The following is a 24135-nucleotide window of genomic DNA, read 5'->3' as shown; positions in this document are numbered from 1 at the left end:
TTCCACATGCAGTTTTGCACACAAAGAATTACAACACTGTTAGAGATACTTAAATATTGTTTAGTGTGATTTCTTGCAAGACTGATGTTTAAATGCCCTACTAAGGCTTGATCTTATGTTTTATTGTTTTACCCAATGCGATTGGCGAAGAGAGAGCGGAATTGCACCATATACGGCAGTGGCCAGAATTAGGGGATGGCCCAAAATAGGAGGAATACTGCTACCAGAATTACACGTAAGGCTTACTTTTTTTCATATTGTTATATAAATGTATACAACCTTTAAGGTGTGCTTCCTGGCAAACACGCAACAAAAGGAAGTCTGATGTAAGAGGTGATTACCAAACACAGAACATCCCCTGAATGTTTCATTAATGATTAAGCTGCATGCTCACAGTCTCTTGAGAAAATATTCACAAGAGTTTTCAATCTGGATCCTTTTGTTGGAGAAATCCCTGCAAGGCACTTGATTTTGTTCTATTGAGAACACGTTTTTAAAAGAGGTTTTTACAAACAGGCCTTGGTTAGACTTAGAGCCTTAAACTCAAGATTGTCAAACAATGACTTAGTTTTTACTGATGTTTCTTTTTGTGAGGAATAGTGTTGGGTTTTATATTTAAAGTTAAGTTTTGTTTTATATAACCTAGTTCTAATGTTATAGGTTAATATGTTTCAGTGTTCACGGGTCCAGAGTGGCATACACTGCCATCAGAACAAGTATTCAGGTCAGCCAAAGAGTACTGCACTTTGATCAACATATAAAACACGTCCAGGGTGTGTTCCTGCCAAGTGCCCAGTAATTTTGGGTGGCCTCCACCACTAAGCACTCCACCCACAGTGACCCTCATCAGGATGAAGTGGTTGCAGAACTTGAATGAAAGAATGATCAGGGACATGATCTAACAAGGTAAACAAGGACAACTTGTCTTTAACCATGCATGAGTGTATATAGTTTGTGAGTGAGTGAATGAGTTATAAGCCAATTCCATTGTGTCTAAAAAGGCCATTTGGATTTCTAGTTGACTAGAATACATTTTTAATATTACAGGTTCTTGCTCACACAGGCTTTAAGAGAGAAAGCCTTTCCACCATTTAGTTATATTAGCCATAACTGATTTACAGAAGTATTCTTCTTAATTAAACACATACGCTTTGCTTTAAAGGCACAGACATTGCGTTTCATTTATGAATCTTAAGGTTAGCTATTTTATTATTTTCTTCCCTATTTTCAATGAATTATTTGATAATTATTGATTATCCCCCTAAAACTCACAAATGCGACTAGCTCTACACCTTCACATTCATTCACCTGTGGATTTGTGAAAATATTAGGTGTACGAGTAAGATTTAAAACATTCTTTTGTGTGTGTGTGTGACACATATAATTTTAATTAAAATTACAAACATCCTCCTATTAAAAATGAGTATTAAAATGGTTATTAAAAATGACAGTTGTCATTTCATTCAACAAAAAAATTTGTCTGAAAATGGCAAGAAAGAAGAATTTATTTTTCACTGAAATCGTTAAAAAAACCATCTGGAAAACGTACTGCATAAAAAAAAATGTGCATCAAATCGTTCTGTTCTTGAGGATATTGTATCCAAAAGTATGTGTGAAGTTTGGTTCAGATGATTTAAAGACGGTGATTTCAGTGTTAGCATTAATGCTAACGTATTAATGCTTTTTTTTTTTTTTAATAAAATAACATAGTAAAATAGTATTAAAATTGCCATTTTTAATACTAAGCAAGATACTATAAAGTGACAAAACATCAGAAGAATGTTTGAATGTTTTGTTATAATTATGTTACATAAAAACACTTTAAAACATATCTGGACGCCTAATATAATTACCACCCAGCCATCTGAGGCTCACCAGTAGCTTGAAAGCCCCACCCATGATGGTTGATGGGATTGGTTTCTTAGGTTTGTGATGTAAAAAACCCTGGTTGTCTGAATCTACCCGGCTTTGGAACACTGCAATTTCAAAGCCGAAATGCTCAGCCAAAATGGTGTTGGCTTGTTTGATTCCTGATAAATGCTATAAACACCACCACTTGTGGAGGCTAATAAGATTAAACACTTGAGTATCACTGGAGGGGTCCTTTAATGTCGAACCAACTTTATTGTCACATATTTGTATAAATGATTGAGGCTGTGTGCCAGCTCTTACAACATCCCGGGATTTTGATGGGAAATCCGTTCCCCCCAGGCTTGTTTTATCACGCAGAGTTAGGGACTGGGGCCTGCTTTTACCTCAGCCGCAGCCCGGTTTCTGTGGCCTATCTGAGGGACGGCCGTTACGGTATGAATCTACGAAAGGGAAGGGTTGTGTAAACTGTCATTACTCATATTGACTGTATCGCCTGGTGCTGAACACATCCTGTGTTTAACCGAGCTCTCTTTCTCTCAGACAGATGTTGGGTGTGGGCTACAAACGAGCGCGACCTCAGCAAACCTCCCAAACATCTGGCCGCGCATGCTCATTAAGCACGGGGTTAACTTCCACTGGACGCGAAACCGTCGTGCGAAAATCGTCCCTTCTCGGACTTCTCCTCTTTCTCTGGCCTCCTTCGCCAAAATGAGAGGAGGACGACGCTATTAAGGAGGAAGGGAAGATGAAGAAATAGCCGCTGACGTCGCTGTGCGAATATAGGAAGGAGTTTGTTGAAGTTTGCTTAAAACTTCTTCGACTCGGTCATGCTGCTTCAGAGCGCCGTTGTTGTTGCTGTAGCCGTTGTCTTTCGCCTTCCCTCGTCCTCATTCGGTTCGCTTCATTGACGCCACACTTCCAGTAGACGTCCCGAGTCTGTTTTTATAGCGCATTTATTATTTATACGTGCACGTCCTACTGATACCGGTACACGACGACGTTTGTAATTATGTCAAAGGAAAGTTTTAACGCGAGAAACAACTGCGCCGTGGCAGTGACTGCGGTTCTCCTCCTGAGTTTCATCTCCCCGTTTCTAGCGGAAGATGCGTCCTGCCATGGAGCCTTCGACCTCTACTTTGTGTTGGACAGGTCAGTGGTGGTGGTGGTGGGGGGATGCCTTGTGGGTCTTTGTTTTGTCTTATATCAGACTGAATGTATGTAAATAGTAGGCACTTACAAAATAGGTCAAATAAGCACTGCCCTCCTCTTGAATAAGATTATTTTTTCAACAGAAGGAACAAACAAGCTTTATTATTATTAATTATTATTTATTATTATTATTTTTTTTTGGAGTTCATGGTCTGTGCTAGTCTGGGTCAGGTTTAGCTGGTCACCCAGAATGGTCAGTCATCCAGCATGCAGCAAACAGCATACAAATCTCAGCATATGGTCACTCACTGTTCTAATAAAACCTTACTCACTTTATAAATAATAAAAATAAACCTCATTATTTTGTCATGTTTCCATTTAAACAAAACCAAAGTTGTGATTAAATTGTACTAACCTTTTCACAGTGAATTAACTGATAGAAATGGTATAATTCTGTTACTGCTGTTCAAGTATTCAAATTATTTTCGTCCTTTTCCTAAACAGATACCATTTTGTAGATCTGTGGTTCTGATCCAACAGTGTCACAGAAGTAGGGTTTGATATTTACTCGCCTTCTATGTAGCATCCTGTCTCTTCATATGGCCTAGTGTAGCAAAATCAAAAGCTACATGGCAAATATGTGCTGTAATACACAACATGCATCAAATTTTGACGCTGACACAGTGGACGTGCATTGATCTGAGAGCAGTTTTGTTTGTGTTTTCATGTTGTCTTTAAAACACACTCCTGTTGGAATAAAGGGAGCTACAGTCATTTTCTGTAGCTGTGGGCCTTGTGAAAGTTTGGGCTGTATTCTGCCTGAGCCTGCAGCACTGACGGTTGCAGATGTTTGAGCTTTATGATAGTGTTTGTTTGGGTTAGATACATTTATCTCCTCCTCTCTAAGAAGTGGCATCTCTAGAGGATTGCAGGCCAAACATGTGACCACCCAGACAACAAGAAAATCACATGCGGAAGAGATTTTATCTTCTAAGAGCACCGTCTTGACTCTGCATTTGCTTGAGCTTGGACATATGCACGTGTGAATGTGTGTATATAAATATATATATATATAAACACTTTGTACGCTCACTGTCAATTCTCTCAACTCCACTGACCATACAAAAACGCTTTGTATTTCTGCAGTTAGAGACTGTAGTCCATCTGTTGCTTGCACACATGGCTTTGTATACTTAGCATACATGGTCAGGACCACCCACCCACCCACAGAACCACCACATCATCTACCATGTTGATCCACCTTGTAAATACCAAATTAGAGACTGCAGCTTATCTGTTACACTGCCCACAGGACACGGTTGGTTTGATATTTTTGGTCAGTGGACTATTCTCCGTGAAGCAGTGACACGAGGGGCCTAAAAATTCCAGGATCATTGCTGTGTCTGATCCAATCATCGCAGTACAACACACACTACCACACTACCACCATGTCAGTGTCACTGCAGGGCTAAGAATGATCCACTGCCCAAGACACACCTGTTCTGTGGTGGTGGGTTCCTGACCATTGAAGGCAAATAAAGTATGCAGAGCCACATATGAATTACAGTCTAATTGTAGAATTACAAAGTGCTTCTTAGCTGAGAGATTGGACAGGGAGTGTAGAAAGTAATCAAACACACACACACACACAAACACACACACACATATATATATATATAAGGCACATAAGTGCTAATGCCCTGGGCTTCTGACTACACTCATTGACCTTGGCTAAGACAAGGGAGAAGGAAATGCATAAAAGATGATTTTCTAATGATCTCACTCTTGTGTTTTATGTTCTCAGCACATACAGTAGACTGTAATTATTAGTTCAATTACCTTGTCGCCATTAGACCAAGGGCACATTTTACACACTTTACTCACTTAAGATACATTTGCATCGAGGTTAATGCCACAGGCCTAAGATGGCCATCGCCAATGTAATTCGATTTGAAATCCCTCCCATAAAATATACTTCAGCGTTCTCAATCATATTCCTGACAATGACTTGATCCTGGTTTTGTGAAATCATCAAAAACGGTGATTGAATCCAGGGGCCAGGGGTACAGCAGGGTTCCAGTATCAGGGTTCAGCGTGATCGTTGGCATAACGTCTTATTTAGGGTCACACTTCCCATTTTTTATGTTATTGTCTTTCTCTTCAACTCTGCGACTCAAGCTCAGCTGAGTAAGCAAACATAGCATGTGAGAACCACATCAGATACTACACTCCAACGCTATATCTGGCTGCAGGATATATCTAATTACAACAAGCTGTTTGGTGGCCTTGCTTTGCTGACTTTGTTTCATTCTTTGACTTTTATTTTGTGTTTTTTTTCCTAATACAGATCTGGAAGTGTTTCCACTGATTGGCCTCAGATCTATGACTTTGTGAAAAACCTTGTAGACCGATTTGTGAGGTAAGAGAGACTTCTTTTCCTTAAGAAGATTGTTTTCAGTTATTTAGGCTTATGTCCTGAGAGATACCACACCGACTGCATAAATCAGCTCAGCACAGTTTCCGGATTGGACAGGATTCGAGAAAGGAAAGTGGGGGGAAAGAGAGAGCGAGAGAGAGAGAGAGAGAGAGAGAGACGTGGAATAAACAAAAAAAAAAAAGGCCCGATGAATGTTGAACTTATGTAACGTTGACTCAATGTATGTGCCAGTACAGACGGTAGCGACCTAGCCAGAAGAAAGCAGTCTGCTTGAGAAAATAGCAAAGGGAGCAGGTGGGAGTGGGTGGCAGGGAGGCTCAGTCTTCTGGGCTGTGAGAATGGCCATTTGCACTGAAACCTTCCAACACCACACTTATCCCTCACACATAATGGGAGAAGAAGCAGCGAATGTACTTTAAGGCACGGCACGCGGGAAGACCAGTACAGTCTGCTGTTGACTTTGACGCTCTTCTGTTGCGCCATGTGGAAGCTGCTGGCCCTTTTCCTGCTCTTGCTCTCTCTTGCCGTTTTGCGGGCCTTTGTTCAGTGTTGGACGGACCAGCTGTATCAAACCTTAATTAAAATCATTAGCTCAAAGAGATTTGAGAGGAGATCCCTAGTTGCTTCAGTATTGTGCAGCAGAAGGCCCGGCAGTTCTGCCCTGAGAGCAGATGTGACCGCCTAAGCCTGAACCCGATGACGTTGGAAATGAATTTGACGGCTGCTGAAGAGTTTACGGTCCCTCTCCCCAATCTGCTCGAGTTAGACTTTTCTTTTTATCGCACACCCTGATAACTCGGCGGCATGTTCGGTTTGAAAGATCGCTGTATTGATTTCGTCTTTGATTTTTATTTTTTTTCATCAGCGGCGTTTGGCTGGCGGAGCACGTTTGGCTGCGTGTTCATGAGTATCTCATGTGGGAGATGATTGCGGGTTGGACGTGTCATCGAAGTGTGAAAAAGCAGCACCTCTCCTTATGCTCAGAGTCCTGAGACCTGACTCGCTGCGAGGCCAGAAAACCCAACATGTTTGAGTGCCGTGTCAGCTTTTGTAGCAGAAGGTCGTGAGAAAGACCAACTGCTTGATTGAAATATACTTTAGATTAATTGATTATCTGTAAGGGAGAGGCAGAGTGAGGGAAGGGAAGACGCCAAGCCAAACCACGGAGGTTTATTACGTCTTGCTTTATTGGGAACTATCACAAACATAAGTTACATCAGTAATCTGTGGGTGAACGAAGTTGCTGACTACTTACCCTTTGTTCATTTGTTCATCGTCTTTGTGATGTCACAGGTATAAAAACGTACCAGGATGTGTTCCTGGCGTGTTTGGGTTGAGTCACTCTTAGGACAACCTGTTTCCTGTCTCAATGCTAATTAATCACTTCCTTCCCTCCTCAATGTAGGGAATTTTTTTACAAAAAAAAGTGACACGCTTTTATTAGCTGTCCATACTGGGTGTCTTACTCATAGCTGAACTCTGTTGTTTACAGGAGACATACATAAAAGCTCAAGCTGTGCTTGTGTGTCGCTTCAGGAGACGTGTCTGACAGTGCACAAACATAATAATTCAAATAAACTTCAGACCAAATAAAGACCTTTTATTTAACGTTGTTAGGTACTGTACCTGATATCAAGCAATTTGGCTAATATAAGGTCATTTAGAAAATAGCTCTTGTTTTTTTATTTACCTCAAAATATATCTCCTGATGTTTGATAGGGTTGGGAAAATATGAATGGGTTACATCACCACATACACCTATCAAAAATACTCTAGAAACGGAAGAAATATACATAAGGATTTTTAAAATTCAAACTGATTTAAATACTGAATCATTTCCCATTTACAGTGCATTAATTGTGTTTGCTGTTACATAAAAAGCTAATGATGTGTCTAGGTCATTAATAATAGTGTGTTTGTTTATTTTTTTTCCCACTTTAGCCCAAAAATGAAGGTGTCCTTCATTGTGTTCTCCTCAAGAGCCGAGCTAATTTTACCACTGACTGGAGACAGGTACAGTCCTTTTGCATTGGTTGTTTTGTGAAGTAATCCTTGGAGAACATGTGTACAGACAGTCTGAGTGTCTATGTGTCTGTATGATTCAAATAAAATAGTCCTGCGTTACGTCCAAAAAAGGAATAGCGCAATTAAAAGGCCAATATTACACAATTCAGTCCTTCATAAAACATAAACCGTTTAATGGAATGAATCAATATAGCATGCTAACATGGCTGATGATGAAACATTGCATGTGGTTATCCACATTACCAGCGCTGACTGGAATGCTTCCTTAAATTTATTTACTTTAATTGCAGTGTGTTTGTGTCCTAACTACAAAAGTCTTCATAGATTGTGCTGTATTTTGAAAATAATAACAGGTCTGTGCCGTATCGTATCGTTCGCGATAATATTGTCATACATTTTAAAACAATTAAAAAAACAGTATTGTGATAATCGTGACAATCCGACTTGTTTATATAATGACGTCATGCAGTTGCCTGTAATGTGGCATACATTCTTTACATGAGTCATTTAGGCACAGTGAAGTATGGTGGGAAATAAACGGGTAGTGACTTAAGTCATGTGGAGGTGGTTCAGTTACAAAATATCAGTACAATAAACCATGGTGTTATGTAACAACAGAAGGGGGAAACACAACTTATCTGTTTCACCACCTCGAGCAGAAGCACCTGGTTGAGGACGAGGAAAATCAAAAATGTTGTTAAAATAGTTCAACAGCCAATGAGCTCTAACCCCAGCAGATTAAACTCCACTGACTCAGCACAGCCACTATTCTGTGTTTGTTTTGTTACTGTTACTGCGAAGCTTTGAGGTCACTTTTTATATAATTGTTTACGTTTTTTTGGTAGATTTATGCTACGTTGTTTTTGTTATTCAAAATCAGACTCTTGGTAAGTTACTCTCGTTTACAAAATAAGCAAATGTTTACAGATTTTTTTGTCAATTCTTCTGAATGCTTGGAACAGTTACATTTGTAGTAAAAAAATGTTTAATAAACAAAACCATTTAATATTATTAATATTTTTTAAATTTTATATAATTAATATTCATATTACATTTATTTTGCTGCAATAATGTATTTTTGAAATTAATAAAAGTATATTTCAGTGTTTGTCATATGGCCTAGAATATCGTTATTGCCAAAACACCCTGAAATATTGTGATATAATTCTAGGGCCATATCGCCCACCCCTAAGTAATAATATATTTTAAAATATGTAGCAAAGTATTTATAAAAGTATTTTTTTATTGCTTTTACCTGTTTTATAAACTGCACCTCACAAGAGAAGAATCATATTGTTCTTTAGTCCATAAATAAACCCATTTATGCTCCGTAGAGCGAGGTTTACCCCACAGCGTACAAATCCATTGAATCAAATGGGACTTAAATGGGAGACCCAGAAAAGACTGGGTGGCAGTGTTAATGGGAGCTGTCCTTGTGGTCTGTGTGAATCCTAATGAATGAATAAACGATGCCTTCTTTCAGATAAGATCGTTAAAAACATGTGCATTTCCTTGGAAAGTGTTGGGATGTTACCTGATGTCTACTGAACTGTACTACTGTGTAATTTTTAAAATGTATCATCATCTTCAGTAATTCCCTCCTGTCTCCTCTCCACCTAATTGCTGATGTGTGGTTAGTGGGCTGGTGTGAGACATTGGGGGTAAAGAAAAATTCATGATAAAAATCACTGAAAGCAATGACTTATTCTTTCTTTACTTTTGATCCCGGCAATCGTATCGTTTCAGATCGAAGATAGAGGCCGGCTTGAAGAAGCTGAGTGAGGTCACACCTGCAGGTGACACGTTCATGCATAAAGGGATTGAAATGGTACATGAGAATACTTTGATGTTTATGAATGATGAATATGTGCTTGTTTGATATTTTTTACTAAAATGTTCTATAAATTTGTGGTGTGGTGTTTACATGAGAAAAAGATGTGTAATCATTTTGCAGAATAGGGAACAACGCCTACTGGGTTTTTTGAGCAGGACTAGGACCCTATTAGTTTCTGAGTGTACGGGATGTGTCATGTTTTTTCACACGCTATATTTACCCCCCCCCCAAACAGTAATGTAGTCATGTAATGTTGAAAGTGCTTGACACCATTATGATCAGCATGACTGTAAATTCAGTCTTTTATAGTGTTGTCTTAGTTTAAAGGCTGTAAATTTCACCAAACGGTACCAGATTCATATGTTGTGACATTATTACAGTAACCTGCTGAAGACAGGTCTGTATCATAGTTCTTAGGAAAATTGATCACATTTTAAGTCTCTGTCAAGGTAATGGTCAGAAAAATCACAATTCCACATTTTTTTCCGAATTTTTCAGTGCTAGCTTTAAAGGCTAAGCACCACTTAATGGACCTCCATGAATATTTCACATTATTTTAGTTACTGACATATATAAGTATGAATTAAAATGAAAATAGCAGCTTAATTTGCTGTAAAACTGACAATTTTATTAAATTGACGGAAAAACCCGAGCTCCCTTCGGAAATTCTTGAACGCAGCCGTGACGTCACTGGTGGACAACAGCTGAACAACGCCGCGGTAAAACACCGTTATGACTGACTGTTATGACAGTATCTAGCTAGCTAAATAACCAACATTATTCATGACAATAGCCTAGCAATAAGCTAAACTCAAATTTAGAGGTACCGTTATTCTTGTAAATGTGATCGAAGTCGAACTCGAATTCATCCGTCACTATAAACCTCCGTAATGCAGCTACGTAGCAGAGTATGATCTGAGCCACCGAGTTTAGCAAGTCAAGCTAACGTTAACTAACACCAACTAAAACAGGCGAAGTGAGTGTCCTTACCCTGTTTACCTCCATTGTCCACCATCTATGTCACATGTAAGACGCCTATTAGAGTGTCCCAACTGGCGGGGGGGGGGGGAGGGAGGTGGGGGACCAACGGTCTTTTAAACCTTATTCCTTGAATTAGTAAGAAATAACATGTTTTCTGACTATCAATAAACACAAGTTAGGAACTCAAATTCCACTGTATTTATTTGTTTGACACTTTCATATCGCTGCTGCTGGTGCTTAGCCTTTAAGTCTGAGTTTGAATCTGTTCAGCTTTCAAAGCTCAGCACATTCACTTGGGTACACTCAGGATCTAGATAAGGAATAATCAGCTGTTTATCTTTTTTCCGGAAAAGGTCACAAAGTGTAGTGATTGACCCATATTCTGCTTTCCTTCTCTAAGGCCAGTGAGGTCGGGGTATTTTAGCTTACTGCTGCTTGGGTGTTCATTGCTTGAGTATGTTGCTTGATAATTTTTTACTTTTATTACTCTCCAGGCAACTGAGCAAATGAAAGCACAACCCCAGAAGTCTTCCAGCATCATTGTTGCATTGACTGACGGGAAACTGGATGTTTATGTCCATGAACTTACGACAGCTGAGGTGAGGGCTCAGTACTGCAAGCAGTATAACTGTAGAGTAGTAAATTAACTGGCTATAGTGAGTGTGTAAAATTGACTGGGTGAGGGTGTGATTGACTGAGTGAGAGTGTGATGCCCTCTGACGGACTAACACCCTGTTTGGAGTGTGTTCCTGGCTGGAGCAGTTAGAAGAAGATAGAAGATGAATGAATGTAAGAATGAATGAGAGCGGACTTGCACATCTCGTTTTAATTATACAGTATTATGTTCTAAAGAAAACACAGGGGTCAGACTGTATCACTTTTATCCAGTCTGTTATAACTCTGCTCATTTGGGGATCTGTAAAGAAGTGATATGTAGTAATGAGCACTTTTATGTTTTATATGTAGGCAAAAACAGCAAGGAGTTATGGGGCACGGGTTTACTGTGTTGGTGTCAAGGACTTTGACAAAGATCAGGTAAATAAAATTTCAAAGCTTTTACTATGGTGTAATAACTACTTTTCATATTAGTTACAAAATAATCAGAGAAGTCTAAATCTTGGAAAGCCTGAATTCAAATAACTGAAGTGGCTCATAGTCTACAAAGTGTTATTGTTTTGTAATAAAATAACGAAATATTAAAGACATCATATCTGGGCCATTCCTCACCACTAGACTTGAAACAAATTCTTATCGTCAGCACCTTTAATTCACTTTGTGCATTCTGCTGAGTATTAACATTAACATTATTAACATAGCGTATTCTCCAAATGATCTCTTTCCTCTCGCCCTTGATCAAAGACGTAGATACTAAAAAGGAAATGGCCAGCAGTGGCCAGTGGTTTGGAATGCCGTGGTTTATTTCTGTCCATTCTTAAATCTTTTTATGTGTCTGCCCACAGCTGGCGGAGGTGGCGGACACAGTAGACCAAGTGTTTCCAGTTGAAGATGGCTTTCAGGCCCTCAAAGGAATCGTTAACTCGGTGAGCCTCTTTTTCTTTTAGTTATGTGTATGGTACAGTTGCAACTGGCAAAGGTTGGACACTGTTTTCTTTGTTAAAATAACATCCTATACAGGAAGTAATCTTAAATATAGAATTTAGCTGCCAAATATATATTTTGTCCTGGACTTAATTCAATATTATTGTGTTATTAATACATAGTTATTGTGCAGTAAAATTTGCGGATGTGGGTTGTTTGTAGAGTGTGCTCTTATTTTAGCCTAGACCTTCTGTTTTATTTGAGGATGCACCAATACCAAATTTATAGTGTGTTAGATATAGCCTTATTAAGTATGAATATAACAGTTTTCATAACCGATAATTTTCCATTTTTGGATTCATCTGTAGGAAGTGTAGAGGGTATCAGTACAGAGTAAAACACATGAATAAGTGTAACCAGAATTTGTATACAATATAATACATGCTTTAGTTTATAGGAGCAGTTTGTCGTTTTCTTCAACAATTCATCTTCATGTTATGGGAAAGTCATTATACTGACACCTAGTGGTCTGGATGCATCAGAAATCCTTTGCACGTGTGTCATTCAGAAACCAAAGCAATTTGATCCTTCATCCCCTGTCTCAGCTACAGTTTAGAGACAAACATAAAGGCTATAATCATTTTCAGAACAATTGTTTGATAGTTTTTGGTGCCTCGTCACAGCAGAGTTATCTCAAAGACCCAAAACAGTGCTTTTCAATGGTATAGTGTTGATTTTGGTAAACAAAGCTGCCAAAGCTTCTTCTTCAACCTCCAGTTTTCCACTTGTTTGTCATTCTTTGTGTTGAGCTGCATTTGAACAGAGCTGTGTTCAGGCATTGGTTTAAGACAAGGGTTTTCCCCAGTATCTGTTGGTTTGGTAAAAGTAAAATGATCGTACGCTCTTGTACTCCAGGCGGAGAATATCCAGAACCCCTGAAGTCAACATTGTTTCAGTTGGGTGTGCCTCATGTCCACAGAGATCAATTTCTGAAAATGTATTTGCAGTCACAGCAGGCATTCGATGATCCAGAGTGCATTTTCTCATCGATTGAAATATGTTTTTGCATAAATGTTTTTGTCCAGAGAAGAGTGAAAACAAAAACCTCTCCTATCGTCTCATCACTGAATAAGCCTATTTGGCCAAATGGAGATTCAGGCCTAGCAAAACATAGGCATTCTCCAGTGATTAGTAATCCTGGAGGCTGGGCTAGTTGGCCTCATGTCGTTCTCTGCTCAGATTTCCAGGATTTGAGATCATCTGTGCAGCTTTGCAGCTAAGGTCTAAAGTAGATTTGGGGGAGATTTCTGCAACAGCACCAAAATATAGAAAACAACTTATTTTCTACTGATAAAGTCAAGTGACAGATCTACCGCGTAGAGTGCACGACTGACTGAGCTTATTTTCTCTAGCTCCTCTTATGGGTCTCTTCTATTGGTGCTCTCTAATGTGCCACCTTATTTCCTGCTGTGCTGCTTTTACTTTAACTAATGTAAATGTTCCGCTGCACGGTGGCGCAGCAGGTAGTGTCTCAGTTACAGCTCCAGGGACCTGGAAGTTCTGGGTACGAGTCCCCTTCGGGTGACTGTCTGTGAGGAGTGTGGTGTGTTCTCCCTGTGTCTGCGTGGGTTTCCTCCGGGTGACTGTCTGTGAGGAGTGTGGTGTGTTCTCCCTGTGTCTGCGTGGGTTTCCTCCGGGTGACTGCCTGTGAGGAGTGTGGTGTGTTCTCCCTGTGTCCGCGTGGGTTTCCTCCGGGTGACTGTCTGTGAGGAGTGTGGTGTGTTCTCCCTGTGTCCGCGTGGGTTTCCTTCGGGTGACTGTCTGTGAGGAGTGTGGTGTGTTCTCCCTGTGTCTGCGTGGGTTTCCTCCGGGTGACTGTCTGTGAGGAGTGTGGTGTGTTCTCCCTGTGTCTCCGTGGGTTTCCTCCGTGTGACTGTCTGTGAGGAGTTGGTGTTTTCCCCGTGTCCGCGTGGGTTTCCTTCGGGTGACTGTCTGTGAGGAGTGTGGTGTGTTCTCCCTGTGTCTGTGTGGGTTTCCTCCGGGTGACTGTCTGTGAGGAGTGTGGTGTGTTCTCCCTGTGTCTGCGTGGGTTTCCTCCGGGTGACTGCCTGTGAGGAGTGTGGTGTGTTCTCCCTGTGTCCGCGTGGGTTTCCTCCGGGTGACTGTCTGTGAGGAGTGTGGTGTGTTCTCCCTGTGTCTCCGTGGGTTTCCTCCGTGTGACTGTCTGTGAGGAGTGTGGTGTGTTCTCCCTGTGTCCGCGTGGGTTTCCTCCGGGTGACTGTCTGTGAGGAGTGTGGTGTGTTCTCCCTGTGTCCGCGTGGGTTTCCTCCGGGTGACTGTCTGTGAGGAGTGTGGTGTGTTCTCCCTGTGTCTGCGTGGGTTTCCTCCGTGTGACTGTCTGTGAGGAGTGTGGTGTATTCTCCCTGTGTCTGCGTGGGTTTCCTCCGAGTGACTGTCTGTGAAGTGTGTGTGTTGTTGGCTTCCCCTCCAGGTTGTATTCCCACCTTGCGCCCAATGATTCCAGGTAGGCTCTGGACACACCGCGACTGAACTGGATAAGCGCTTACAAATAATGAATGACTAATGTAAATGTTCCTCACTAATGAATGGTACTTAAGTTATTGATTGTCTATTTATTATTACTTTATTTTATAATTCACCAGTCAAAAAGACATGGTTAAATACTTTTCTATGGAAAATGTATAAAATGATATTTAACTGGAAATTCACAAAGGTGCAGTAATAATAATAATCAGATAACTGAACAAAATCAGATTTTGTGAGTAATTTGATTAATGTGTTTACATGCACTTGGGAAATCGGATAATGGGAATACTCAGACTCAGTCTGGCAATGAACTTGGTTCTTCTTTTTAACAGCCAATAATATCACAGAAAGAGCTGCTACTTGGTTTTGTTAACATTGACCCACTTACCTTAAGATATGGATCTTATTTTCTTATGATGTCTAATATTTCGCAGTGCTGCCTTTCTCACAGCTTTATCCCCACTGCTGCTGAGACAGAGCCTTTTATTAAAGGAGTGTCGGTGCTTTTAAACGCAATGCGTGTCTCTCTGTTACAGACAGAGACCGAGCTGCTGGACCCGTTTAACAGTAACGACTGGTCGGCACTGTACTGCAATGCATTTGTACATTTACCAGCGAATATTATGAACCTTTGGTCTGTTGAGTGCCCCTGTGGTTTATTGGATCATCTGTCAGTGCAAGTTTTTTAAATAGTTTTATACTTAGAAAAGTCCCTTAGCAGTTGGCACCCACCACTCACAGCAGGCCATAAACGGAACCACATTCTGTAATAGCATCGCTATCAATACATATTTAGAGACACTTCCGTTTGGAGCATCATCTCACCTCATGAAGCTTAATTCTTTTCCTCCACGTCTACACCTGTATACATGTCAAGTGTGTGAAATGGCCCCAGCTTTTCCATCTGATGCAGAGCTGAGAGAGCTATAGATAACGGGGTAAACGAGAGATATTCGGCTCGCTCGGCCTATATTAAGCCGATGTTTACTTCCCTACTCTAATGATGGGTTTGTTTATCATACGTCATATTTAATCAGTTCTTTTTATACTCTTCCCAGCACTTGAAACTGAAGCCTCATCTCCAGCGCTGCCGATTCCAAGCACCATATATTTTGGTTAATATTGTCTTTTTTCTGCTGTGTGTGTATGGAGATTTGCATAGTTTGTCCTCCTCTGATTTATACGGATGATAGCTGAGGCGACCGGCGGCTCACACAGGCCTTTTTATATGATAATGTCAGCCTGGAGCTTCTAATAGAGCTGAAGAGGAGGGAACGATCACGCATAATTTTCCCATAACGGCCGACATAGTTCTTTCCCCTCGCCACACTCTTATGTGACAGTCCTCCCATTGATCCAGATATGGCTTAGCATGAGCAATGCAAAATCTCTATTAGGTGCGCTATGGTTGGGAAAGAAGCAGGAGGGAACAAATAGAGGCGATGTATTTATTTACACTGATGGTAAACAGTGTGCTTAGAATTTTTTATTTTTTTTACTTTGCAGATACTCAAGCGGTCGTGCACAGAGATCTTAACGGTGGAGCCGTCCAGTGCCTGTGTGAATCGTGAGCACTTTTGCTGGTCTTATGTTTTCAAATATGTTTGTGTGTGTGTGTGTGTGTGTACCTGCCTCAGTGTGAGTGTGTGTGTGTATGTGTGACCGGTTTGTTGGGTCTGCGCCCAAGCATGCTTCTCATTATGTCCTCATCTGGTTTACATACTGCAGAGTCCTTTGACATGGTCCTGAGAGGCAACGGGTTCACACTTGGGAGAACTAAGGAGGGAGTCCTCTGCAGCTTCATGGTGGACGGCATTACCTACTGTCAGTACAGTCTGACCCACTCACACATGCCTTAACACTCACTTATTATACAAACAATAAAAACAGAGTAAGGGCTGAACAGAAGAAATCATTTTCCAAGTGCAGTTTTCGAGTCACAAATTTAGTATGTTTTATCATTGCAGTGTTGTTTTTTCTTAATGGGTTTAAGTAATTTTTCACCAATGATTCTTCATGTAATGAATACTGATACGTACCAATAAGGGACTCCAAAGCAATTTGAAATTTCTTATGTTATTATATTTAATTTTATTTCTTTGATCCTTTTATTGGTTCAATATCAATGGTGCTGTTGCCAGCTCTACGTTATACCACACATATCATACCACCAACTACAAGTTTTTAAGGCTAAGCACCACTTAATGGACCTCCATAAATATTTCACATTATTTTAGTTACTGACATATATAAGTATGAATTAAAATGAAAATAGCAGCTTAATTTGCTTTAAAACGGACAATTTTATTAAATTGACGGAAAAACCCGAGCTCGCTACGGAAATTCTTGAACGCAGCCGTGACGTCACTGGTGGACAACAGCTGAACAACGCCGCGGTAAAACACAGTTATGACTGACTGTTATGACAGTATCTAGCTAGCTAAATAACCAACATTATTCATGACAATAGCCTAGCAATAAGCTAAACTCAAATTTAGAGGTACCGTTATTCTTGTAAATGTGATCGAGGTCGAACTCGAATTCATCCGACACTATAAACCTCCGTAATGCAGCTACATAGCCGAGTATAATCTGAGCCACCGAGTTTAGCAAGTCAAGCTAACGTTAACTAACACCAACTAAAACAGGCGAAGTGAGTGTCCTTACCCTGTTTACCTCCATGTTACAGAGGCTCTTGAACACCTTTCGTTGGTGTCCTTACATGCCCATATTGTTGGAAAAGCGCCAGTGAAATGAGCTACAGATAACGGAGTGAGCGGAGGGTCCTTTCCAAAGTGCCCGTTTAAAGTGGACAAATTTAGTCCATTTTCTGGATATTTTGGGATCATGGGCCATTTGTGCACAGATGTCCCACTGTACATTGAATGATTGCAGCCAAAAACAACTCACCTTTTCGTCATTTTGCATTAAATTAAGTGCAGCTTCTAGAGTTGTTGTCCACCATCTACGTCACAGGCAAGACGCCTATTAGAGTTTCCCAAAACCGTTGGGGGGGGGACCAACGGTCTTTTAAACCTTATTCCTTCAATTAGTAAGAAATAACATGTTTTCTGACTATCAATAAACACAAGTTAGGAACTCAAATTCCACTGTATTTGTTTGACACTTTCATAGAGCTGCTGCTTAGCCTTCAAACTCTAACCAAATAATGGTTAGGTAACGTGAATTGTTATGAGTTTGAGTCTGAAATGTGCTGAACAGGAAGGATAAAGAGTGTGCCAGATGTTCTGATTTGCCTTAATATTACTTCTCCAAATGGGCTTGCTTTCAAATAGTTGCTCTGCAAACACATATTGCGCATTGGACCTAAACCCACTGAACTTATTCAGCAAAGCTGTAACTTTAAACTTTGTTATTTAGAAACTCTGCCTCAACCGTGGAAAAGTTTTTGATTAAGAATTACAACCAAAAGTATGAGAGACTAAAACAGAGACCGTGAGTTCAAGCTGTGAAAAGCACCTTGGAGTTAACCACATCCTGCAAATTATTGCCAAATTTAGCCTGAACGTGAAGACGTGTGCTTTCTCACACGATATCTACTCTGCTGCGTTGTCTGTCCCTAGATCAGACAAAAAGAGACTCATGTGGAAGACATGTGTCTCTTCTTTGTTTTGGAAGTGGAATAGAGGAAGTACGCCGTTAAATTTAGAAACTTCTTTCAGTGACTGTATTCCAGTTCTGTCCTTATCTACGCAGAAATAACTTTAAAGGAGCGATAGGTCTTTTTTAAACCAAAACTTAACAAACAGTATTGATGAAAGTGTTAAAAAAACGTCAAATAGCAAAATGTATGAGATAAAGTATTAAATTGCTTTGTAGAATATTAATGACCCATAATAATTGGAGCAGCCATGTTAAGAGAAGTTTACTCCACTATGTGTGATTATAATGTTATGTGTGTTATGAGTTATTGCTCCTGTAACTGAGTGAGCAATCATTTTGGCCTTGGATTGTGTGCTGCACATGTGCAGAGTCCCACTGAGTCCTGCACAATGACAAATGGTGGAATGTTGTGCATCTGGAGTGGAGGTTATTCTCCAATGAGCTTAAAGCTTCATGAATGCTCTCTTTTATTTTCCAGACGAGAAGCCAACCACAGTGAGACATGACTATGTGCTGTGTCCTGCTCCCGTGCTACAGTATGCTGGACAGTGAGTATCCAAAAGTGGCTTGTTGAAACAAATGACGTGGGTGTGTGTGTGTTTGTGTAAAGGAGTGGGAGGGCCAAGCCTTAGTTGTTAAGCTGCACTGTGTTTGGTTTGCCATGTGGACATCATTTCTATTGGCTGAGGTCAGCAGAGGTCTGAAAGTCAAATGAAATATTTGTCAGGCATCCTGCTCTTCTCACTCCATCTCAGCATTATTTAAGTGTCCTGACAGGTTGCTTAACATGTCGCTTTTATTAGTTCAGTTATTGACAAAGCTCTGTCTAGTTGTATAACATGCACTCTGAGTGGGGAGCAGCCTGAGAGAAACAGGGCTGTAGCACAAGCTCAGAAAGGTGGCTGCTGCACTATAAAACTGCAATAAATAAATAAATAAATAAATAAAATCCGAAAAATGTATTGCTTAGATGTTGAACAAACACAGAGAACAGAATTTGAAACACTGAAGTTTAACATCATTTAATATAATCTGGATTCAATCCTCACCTCATGTCACTGTCTGTGAGGTGTGTTCTCCCTGTGTCTGCAAGGGTTTCCTCCACAATCCAAAAACAGTCGACATGTTGGTAGGTGGAGTTAAAGTATTCGTAGGTGTGAGTGTGTGATGCCCTGGTGTGTTCCTGCCTTTTGTCAGGGTAAGGTAGACTCGGGACCCAGCGCAGATCAGTTTACAGGAGACTACTAATATTACGTTATTATTGACTATTACCCCATGTTTTCTTTCTCTGTTTAATCAAGTAAAGGAACACTAAGTTGTATAAATACTTTAATATTACAGCTTCGAAATCATTGCCATGCTTCACTGTCCTGTAATGCAGATAACAGGGCCTCTGTCATTGCTATTCCCTGCTCAGCACTGCAGAACCTGCGCTATGTAACTTTTGGAGGAGGGTAGGAAACCACCTACCCCACTTGCTTCCCCTCCCACCACTTTTTTTTGTAGGACAGTGTTGTAAAAGTGAATTACACTTTGCAGCTCTAGGGTTAGTGTTCTCCCTGTGTCTGCGTGGGTTTCCTCCGGGTGACTGTCTGTGAGGAGTGTGGTGTGTTCTCCCTGTGTCTGTGTGGGTTTCCTCCGGGTGACTGTCTGTGAGGGGTGTGGTGTGTTCACCCTGTGTCTGCGTGAGTTTCCTCCGAGTGACTGTCTGTGAGGAGTGTGGTGTGTTCACCCTGTGTCTGCGTGAGTTTCCTCCGGGTGACTGTCTGTGAGGAGTGTGGTGTGTTCTCCCTGTCTTCCTCCCTGTGTGACCGGGTGCTCCGGTTTCCTCCCACAGTCCAAAAAAACACACGTTGGTAGGTGGATTGGCGACTCAAAAAAAGTGTCCGTAGGTGTGAGTGTGTGAGTGAATGTGTGTGTGAGTGTGTGTGTGTTGCCCTGTGAAGGACTGGCGCCCCCTCCAGGGTTTGTTCCCGCCTTGCGCTCAATGATTCCAGGTAGGCTCTGGAATCCCACAATTAAGAGGTTCAACTTATAGATAGTGGAAAACCCTGTGGCTTTTTATGGCAGGTTCCCCAGCTCCAGCAGGAACACTATACTACACCAGTAAGATTCCTCAGGCAAGACTCCTAATGCAACTTAGCTTCTTCTGTAATATGAATAACATCTAAAAAATGCAGAGTATAGCGAAAATAATCCCTTGGAATTGACCTCATGCTTATAGCCACTTCTCTGCTCCTGATGACCTCTACAGTACTTCCTCTCTGCTGTTCTATTTAGTGCTTTAGCAACATCTCACTGAGTCAGAGGGCCTTATGATAAACATTGAACTGAGTCTCTCTGAGATTATGCTGAGACTTGTGCACATAATGCAGCGTGTTATAACAGCAGAACCCCTGTAGGTGATCGCTATTTAAAGGATGTGCTTAATTAACTTTTGGCTGGCGACTATGACCCATTAAGTGGTTAGCTGCTATGAGCGGCGAGTAAACACATCTGGTGGAGGGCTTTAAAAGGATGTGCGACAGATGCAGCGATTCCCTTTTCCACGCTTCCATTTAAATAATTCACCATGCCCTGACAATCGGCATCACGTACCACCTGCATCTTGTCTGAGTGCAGGAAGGATATCTCTCTCTCTCTCTCTCTCTCTCTCTCTCTCTCTCTCTCTCTCTCTCTCTTCCTTCCTGTTTCTCTCTTCTCTCTCTGTCTCATTCTCTCACTGTCTCTCCATCTGTCTACATCACTATAACTGTGTACCCGAGGCCAGTCTGTAAACTGGATGTGTGCTAGCTTCTCTGTATTTTTTTTTTTACAGCTTCATGTCCTTTCAGACTCGCAGTGCTGAGTTGTTTTCTCATAGTGAAAGGAGGAACAGAAATGAGAGTAGAACTGAAAAGATTCTTCATGTATAGGGCTTTTTTTAACACTTTGTAGGCAGACTGTTTATTTAATGGTTAATTAGCTGTACTTTACACTGTGTGTTTCATGAGGCACGGCCCAATAGAGATCCAGGGGTTGCTTGGATTAAAATTCAGCAGTGACTAAATGAACTTCACCTTTTCTCAGTCAGTAATTGAAGTGGTGTCCTTGTAGTTTGAGATTAAGCGAAGACACATGTTGGACTGAACAACTACGGACCCCTGAGATTTTCTCATCTGGGATTTGCGAGGGTCCTGGTGGTCCACGTCTGTAAATGCTTGGTTATGGAGGCCTCATCTGCGGCGACAGCTGTTGTGTCGTCAGGCTGAGGATCCACGGCATCTGTCAGCCTCCCCATATTAGTGTGGACCGGTGCCGCCCCTCTGGGCCCCGGCCAAGCCGAGAGCCAGGAGCTGGGCTCTGGCAGGGGCATGTCCTCACCTGCGTTTTTCACAGCCACGACAGAGGAAGAAAATAACTGAGGGGCCAGGGCTGACACCTGCTCACAGGGCAAGCCACCATATACAGCAGCGCTCATCAATAATCGATCTGATCACTTCTACTAACATCTGGAGCTGAGCCCAGACAGCACGCCTGCCTTCCTCTGCCCACGCTCGATAGAGGGAGGCTAACTCCAGCCAAAGTTAAATACGTGCCAGTGGGAAAGGCCTATGCAAATAGTCTGAATGAATAGTTTAATAATAAATAGTTAAATATATAGTGGTTCAAATCACAGAAGTTGATACAGATTACGTGTTTGGAATGACATTTTTGTTAATTATTAATTCACAATTAATTAATTGCTCTAAAACAGCTTAAAATAACTTAAGATCAAAGGTACCACACAGTCACTGGCACGGTAGCATTATTGCATCGCTATGGTCACACCCTTATATTTAAATAAGCTCACCAGTGCACTAATACTCCACTGTGTGTGTGTGTGTGTGTGTGTGTGTGTGTGTGTGTGTGTGTGTGTGTGTGTGTGTGTGTGTGTGTGTGTGAGTGAGGCCAGAGATTCTTTGAAGAGTATAGTGGATATCACTGCTCATGAGAGCTGAGCTCTCCTATAATTTTGAGAATCTGGAATGACACCATTGCACCAAGTGTTTTTGGCCATGACAGTCCTGTATTCACTTATTGTGAACTGTTTTGTGTGAAAGCAGGTATAATTCCCCAGTGCTGGGCGATATTACCACAAATCAATATCACAATTAAATTAACATTTTACCTAAATTCCAACTAATGATTATTTAGATTTTTTCCCCTCATAGTTCACAGATAAGGCTTGTGCTGTATATTCTCAAGTATTAAATCTGAGATATGTTTTCTAATGTTACTGGGAGCTTATCATATATCTTTTTTAATGCCAAGTGCTGTTAATATGGTGGTTAATATGGGTGGTGTGATTGTGTTTCATATTTGGACACTGATATTGTTGTATGTCAGTGTTTACATTTGAGTTCTTTATGTTCAGTGTCATATTCGCTAAAGTTAAAACATGGACACAGCATTTTTCTTTGGTTCAAATTGCTCGAGTTGCTCGGCTGGCCTCTGTTTTTAGGTTTTCCTCCATGTTGTTTCCATGTGGCAGATTGGATGGGGCAGATTTATGTGACTACACTTCGGTAGTGTGGTTTTAAGGGGACAGTACATGAGCACACAATGGGGGTCGTATTAACAACAGAATTAACTCCAAATGATGAACAGAAGAAAATCTATATATTCAGTACAGGCAAGAATACTTCAAAAAAAGTTCTGAATGTCTATTTCAATTAATTATTCGATTAGTTGCTCGGCTCCCTAGTGATTTTTAATACTTTGGGGTTTACTACTTTAATGAATAGTGATAAACTTTTAAACTGCAGTGTAGTTTCACAATCATTTTCATGACCCCAATGTTCCTTTGGCATTATAACCAAACTTTGCCTTTGTTTCTTAAAGATTATCATTTTTTTTTTCGTCTCTGAGCTCTCTAAACTTACAGACACAGACTTTTACAGCATCTTCCAGGGTTGGAACCGATGGGCTTCCCAAGTTCCCCGAGCTCGGTCAGTTCCCTTTTGTTTGGCAGATTGTCAGAGCTGGTTGCTGCCGAAGAAGAAGAATCATTAATAATTCAGATCATACATTTTCACATGTTTAAGGAAACTTTGAAAGCCATTAGTGACACCAATGTCAGCCAGTCCAGCTGCATCACTTCAGTATCGCTCTCCATCACCGTGTGGATTCTGACGCCAAACCAAACCCAAAGACATCTCTCCAAGTCTCTGGTGATGCTTTGAGTGGCTATTTCATCATCAAGGCTTATTTTATGTCCAAGCCCAGGGAGCTTAGGGGACCTTATGCCTTTTCAACATCTGCCACTGTCACTGTGTCTTTCAATCTCCTGAATCCTGCAAAAGAGAGGGAGGGACTGAATGATTTGGAGACATTTTCAAAAAGGCTTTTTTGTTCACTTATCTTGTGAATATAAATTATTGTTATATTCTATGAGTTAAGGTCCAGGGCTATTTTTTTATCTACCTTTTCTGACTCAAATATTGAATGTAGTGTGCCAAACAGCTAGTTAGTTGTGTTTGTGGCGTTGTATGGAGGTTAGCTTGACTCTGATTGAACAAATTCTTCTGCAGGTAGTTTATAAGCTCAGTGTTATTCATTCATGTTTGTTGGACGTCTATAACATACAGTGAATTATTGCAACTGTCTCAATCTTTGGTCCATATACAGAGCTAATTGTGTTTGAGAACCTGGATCATTTAGGGCTACGATTTCCTCAAGGATCCCTTTATCAAGCTTTAGGTTGGAATTTAGATGCTGTATAAACAGAAAGAAAGACACGTGATAGATTTATAAAAGTGAATCTTTGAAAAATTCTGGAAGATATGGTCAGAATATCCCATCTCTGTGGGTTTGATTGGACACATTTGAAGCAACCCGCCCCCATCCGGTGTCCACATATCCAGCTTGATTAACAACCTGCCCAACATTTGCATGTATCGAATATGTCAGCTAAATTAGCCTCTCCTCTCATCCATTTAGTAGACGCCCCTAGTTAACATGCAAGAACCTTTTAAAGGGTTCTCACAAAGCGATGAAGCGGATTACAGCCAGAGCAAAGGCAGACAGTTCAGAAACATTTCAGCATCATCATTAGAAAACTAACTTTATCACTAAGGGATTGCTAGGACTTCATTGATTCTTTGAA

At 40.8% G+C, this 24135-nt stretch overlaps 1 protein-coding gene across 3 annotated transcripts in view; it reads left to right on the top strand.

The window, feature by feature from the left end:
* LOC136678645 (anthrax toxin receptor 2-like) overlaps positions 1–24135 on the top strand; it is a 69704-nt gene that overhangs the window by 5593 nt on the left and 39976 nt on the right. The window contains exons 4-14 of one of the 3 annotated variants that reach the window (XM_066656723.1): positions 153–235; positions 676–906; positions 5369–5440; positions 7400–7471; positions 9230–9311; positions 10793–10897; positions 11265–11333; positions 11759–11839; positions 15891–15951; positions 16113–16208; positions 18487–18556. In XM_066656723.1, coding sequence (XP_066512820.1) covers positions 7407–7471; positions 9230–9311; positions 10793–10897; positions 11265–11333; positions 11759–11839; positions 15891–15951; positions 16113–16208; positions 18487–18556 — 629 coding nt within the window. In that variant the 5' untranslated portion in view covers positions 153–235; positions 676–906; positions 5369–5440; positions 7400–7406. Of the gene's footprint in view, positions 1–150; positions 236–675; positions 907–2519; positions 3022–5368; positions 5441–7399; positions 7472–9229; positions 9312–10792; positions 10898–11264; positions 11334–11758; positions 11840–15890; positions 15952–16112; positions 16209–18486; positions 18557–24135 lie in introns of those variants that run through there. The other 2 variants (XM_066656722.1, XM_066656721.1) reach the window with 2 other exon arrangements.

This window comes from Hoplias malabaricus, chromosome Y (genome assembly GCF_029633855.1).
Source record: "Hoplias malabaricus isolate fHopMal1 chromosome Y, fHopMal1.hap1, whole genome shotgun sequence".
In the NCBI taxonomy this organism is placed as follows: domain Eukaryota; kingdom Metazoa; phylum Chordata; class Actinopteri; order Characiformes; family Erythrinidae; genus Hoplias; species Hoplias malabaricus.
The sequence above is the reverse complement of the archived record's forward strand: the minus strand, read 5'-3'. Positions and strand labels throughout refer to the sequence as shown.